The sequence below is a fragment of the Antrostomus carolinensis genome, unplaced genomic scaffold (genome assembly GCF_000700745.2).
Source record: "Antrostomus carolinensis isolate BGI_N321 unplaced genomic scaffold, ASM70074v2 scaffold30855, whole genome shotgun sequence".
NCBI lineage: Eukaryota > Metazoa > Chordata > Aves > Caprimulgiformes > Caprimulgidae > Antrostomus > Antrostomus carolinensis.
The window spans coordinates 1-3,566 of NW_010316296.1; the positions used below are offsets into that span (position 1 = coordinate 1).

The window sequence follows — 3,566 nt, forward strand, 5'->3', positions numbered from 1 at the left end:
GGGCGAGATGGTGGTGCTGAGCGCGGCGCGCTGGCTCCGCAGCCGCCTCACCGATCGGTTCTGGAGGGTGCAGGAGGTGCTCAAGTATGCGCGGGTGAGTGAGGGAGGGAAGGAGGGAGGGATTGGGGGTTCCCGCCTCCCCCGGGGGCTGCCCCGGCTTCCCCGGGTCTGTCGCCTCGCTGAGGTGTCCGCCCGCCCTTCCAACCAGCAGCGGGAGGTCAGACAAGTGCCGCTCGGTCCTGGAAATGTCCGGGGTCTGCGGAGATGACTCACGTCAATTGAGCATTTTCTCTGTGTGTAAATTTGCTTGTACTGGAGTAAAATTGGGGCTCACGAATGTGTCTGGTGTTTGTGCCCCACACAGAACGTGTGTGCGTGGGGATGTGCGTGAAGAAAAGCGAGAAGCCTGTGGCAGAAAGAATACAGGAGCAGGCTGGGAATACAGCGCTGCAGGCTGGGGTTGGTTGTGGGGTTTTGTTGGGGTTTTTTTGCTTTGTTTTGGTTTTTTAACTGGGCAAAGGAGCAGGGAAAAAAAAAAAAAGATTTTAACTGTACTTTTCAAGTGTGTTTTACAAGATGAAAGACACTGCGGACTCTTCTCCCAAGTAACAACAACAGGACAAGAGGAAATGTCCTTAAGTTGCACCAGGGAAGGTTTAGGTTGGATATTAGGAACAATTTTTTCACCAAAAGGGTTGTCAAGCGTTGGAACAGGCTGCCCAGGGCAGTGGTGGAGTCACCATCCCTGGAGGGATTAAAAAGCCCTGTGGATGTGGTGCTGAGGGACATGGTTTAGAGGTGGACTTGGCACTGTTGAGTTTACAGTTGGACTGGATGATCTTAAAAGTCTTTTCCAGCCAAAACGATTCTGTGATTTCAACTGAAGTTCAAGCTGTTGTACCTAGGCTTGGGAAGAACCTTTTTCAGCAGCAGACTGTTGATATTCTGGGAGGTAGCACATCTTGCTGTAGTATTGAGATGGAAAATGTTGAAGTAAGTGACAGTATCTTGCTCTTTTAGTGCCTAAGATGCCCACAGTACCAGTGGTGTTTATTTCTCCAACTGCAACACAGGTTCCTTCTTCCTGCTTCATGTTAGATGGATGTCAGTGGTAGCTCCAGTAAACTTCTTTCATTATGCTTTCTGTTTGGGCAACTGCAATTTTTTTTGATGTATCAGAAGATCCTGTCCCATCTCAGTGTTTGTACTGACAAAACTGGGAGGGCAGCTCAGGAATGAGAAAAAATGTCTGAGTTTAGGGGTTGGCTGGAAGCACCAAAGATGATTTTGTGGTTGCCTTTCCCCTAGAACCACAGCCTAAAATGAGGTCTGGTTTTGGCTCTCTCCTGCTGGACTGAAATTTTTCAGCCTGCTCCAACTTTTGAGCTTCAGGTTCAGAATATCATAAAACAACAAAAGAATATTTTCCTTGTATGCCACCTGAAGGCTTAACCAATGTTTGCAAAGTATTTTGTGATCCTTGTTATGAAGAGTTGTGAAATGCAAATGAACATATATTTATTCCTGAAGGGTTTCCCAGCCTTGAAGATAACTGAACAAAGAACATCTGGTTTTCGTTTCAGCATTTTCGTGGAAGGAAGAACCGCTGCTATAAGCTGGCTGTACGGAGTGTTCGGAGAGCTTTTGTGAAGTCTACAAAGGCCAGAAGAGAGAAGAAGAGGTTTCTAAGAGCGGTAAAGAGCCAAATGTTAGATGCAAACATTAAAATGGGAGAAGAGCGGAATTGAAATAGCCATTTTCCTTGGTTCTCTCAAAATGTTCTACCAGTGGGTGAAAAATATGAATTTAAAGTAAGCATAGTCCCTCTGTGGTCTGAAACAGCTCACGTTCTGAAGCTCATATGTGTATATGTTGCACCAAGAAGACTGTAGGTCTGAAAATATTATATTTACTAAGTGTGAGCAGATCAGCATGACAAAAAGTTTACTTTTAAAGTATTTTGTCATTTAAGATGTTAATTTTTACACTTTTAGCTTTGGATCACAAGAATTGAAGCAGCTTCTCTTGAACATGGTTTGAAATACCCAGCTTTCATAAGCAACCTGCTTAAGGTAAGGATGGTACTTGAAAAATAGTTACTTTGAAACAGCAAATTGGGGAAAATGTCTGATAGAGGCTTTCTGAAGTGCCAGGTGAATTAATTTCTAAAAAGTGTGAAATCTTTCGAGTTTATGTAGCCTGACAAAACATATCAAAGGGTTGCTGGTTACTGTCTGAGACTGCAACTGCAAGGAATTGAAGCTGCAGCCGCCCCTTGCCAATCTTTGAAGAATAATGGTGGGGATTTCCAAATGAGCGGGCAGTAGCAGCATAGGGCATGGTTCAGGGATTGAAAAGCTCCTTCTGTCAGGCTGAACTTCTGCCAACACTGTCCTGCTTCCTCATTCTAGTGATGAAAGGCCTTCTGCTTATGGACGGAGTTTCATTCACTTCAGGAACTAAGCTCTGCCCTAAACCTGTTTTTCTTCCTTATATGCATAATCCCCTTTTATCCCAGTGAACATTGTTGCTTTACACCTTGTTCTGTCCCCAAAACTTTTACTTCAAGAACGAGACTTGTAAAATGCTTTTACACTTGTTGCTACTGTGGGTGTTAAGTGACAGCTGCCTTTACTTCAAGAAATTTAAAAATATAAAGCTTGGATTAGTGGAACTGCGCATAATTTTAAAGGACCAAGATGCCTGTCCCTTTTATTCTTGTCTGAGAGCAATGTATTTTTGTAAGGTTCTCTGTTAGCAAAGATCCAAAAGAGGCAAACTATTTTATATAATACCTCTCTCTTAGAATATGCAGTTAACGGTGCAATATCAAGTGTTGTTAAGAGTGTTTGATCCTGCAGTCTTTCTTTCTCTGCTCCAGGATACATTTTAAGATACCAAGCAGCTTCTAGCACGACTAATAAATATCTCTAAGAACTGAAACAAATGCCATGGATTAGCCTGTAACACGTGGCCTTCCGTTAAATAAGACATTCTTCAGTTCTTGGTTTCTACCAGACTTTGAGAAACTCAGTAAACAAATGTTACACAGTGGCTTAATGAGACATCCATGGCCAAGCTGTCATGTCTGATGGTTCTGGAAGTTCTTCCTCCCTGGAAGTGTTCAAGGCCAGGCTGGATGAGGCTTTGAGCAACCTGGTCTAGTGGAAGGTGTCCCTGCTGATGGCAGGGGGGTTGGAACTGGATGAGCTTTAAGGTCCCTTCCAATCCAAACCATTCTATGATTCTCTGACTAATAGCTCCAAAATTGTACAGCACAGACAAAACAGCAATTTGCCTTAAGACCTCAGATAATCATTAAACATTGTGGTGTTGTTCCTGGAAATTACAGTACTCAACCAACAGTTTTTCTTGCATTTAGTCGCAGGTGGAGCTCAATAGGAAAGTGATTGCTGATTTGGCTATTTATGAACCGAAAACGTTCAAGTCCCTCGCTGCCTTAGCCCAGAGGAGGAGACAAGAAGGTTTCCTTGCTGCCCTGGGAGACGGAAAAGAACCAGAGGGGATATTTTCCCGTATCGTACACCGCTATTGATATTCAGAGT

The 3,566-nt window shown here is 43.8% G+C and overlaps 1 protein-coding gene across 1 annotated transcript; it reads left to right on the plus strand.

The window, feature by feature from the left end:
- Nucleotides 1-7: 7 nt before the first annotated feature.
- On the plus strand, nt 8-3,566 carry MRPL20 (mitochondrial ribosomal protein L20). Its single transcript, XM_010168240.1, has 4 exons — nt 8-94; nt 1,584-1,694; nt 1,995-2,072; nt 3,383-3,566. The coding sequence occupies exons 1-4, from the start codon at nt 8-10 to the stop codon at nt 3,554-3,556; spliced, it is 450 nt and encodes a 149-aa protein (XP_010166542.1). The 3' UTR covers nt 3,557-3,566.

What these genes read in the sequence shown, in the direction of transcription:
- MRPL20 (XM_010168240.1), top strand. Translation starts at nt 8, where the DNA reads ATGGTGGTGCTGAGCGCGGCGCGCTGGCTCCGCAGCCGCCTCACCGAT. An exon ending in AGGTGCTCAAGTATGCGCGG is followed by an intron (nt 95 to 1,583) that starts GTGAGTGAGGGA and finishes TTTTCGTTTCAG; the next exon opens with CATTTTCGTGGAAGGAAGAA. An exon ending in TCATAAGCAACCTGCTTAAG is followed by an intron (nt 2,073 to 3,382) that starts GTAAGGATGGTA and finishes TCTTGCATTTAG; the next exon opens with TCGCAGGTGGAGCTCAATAG.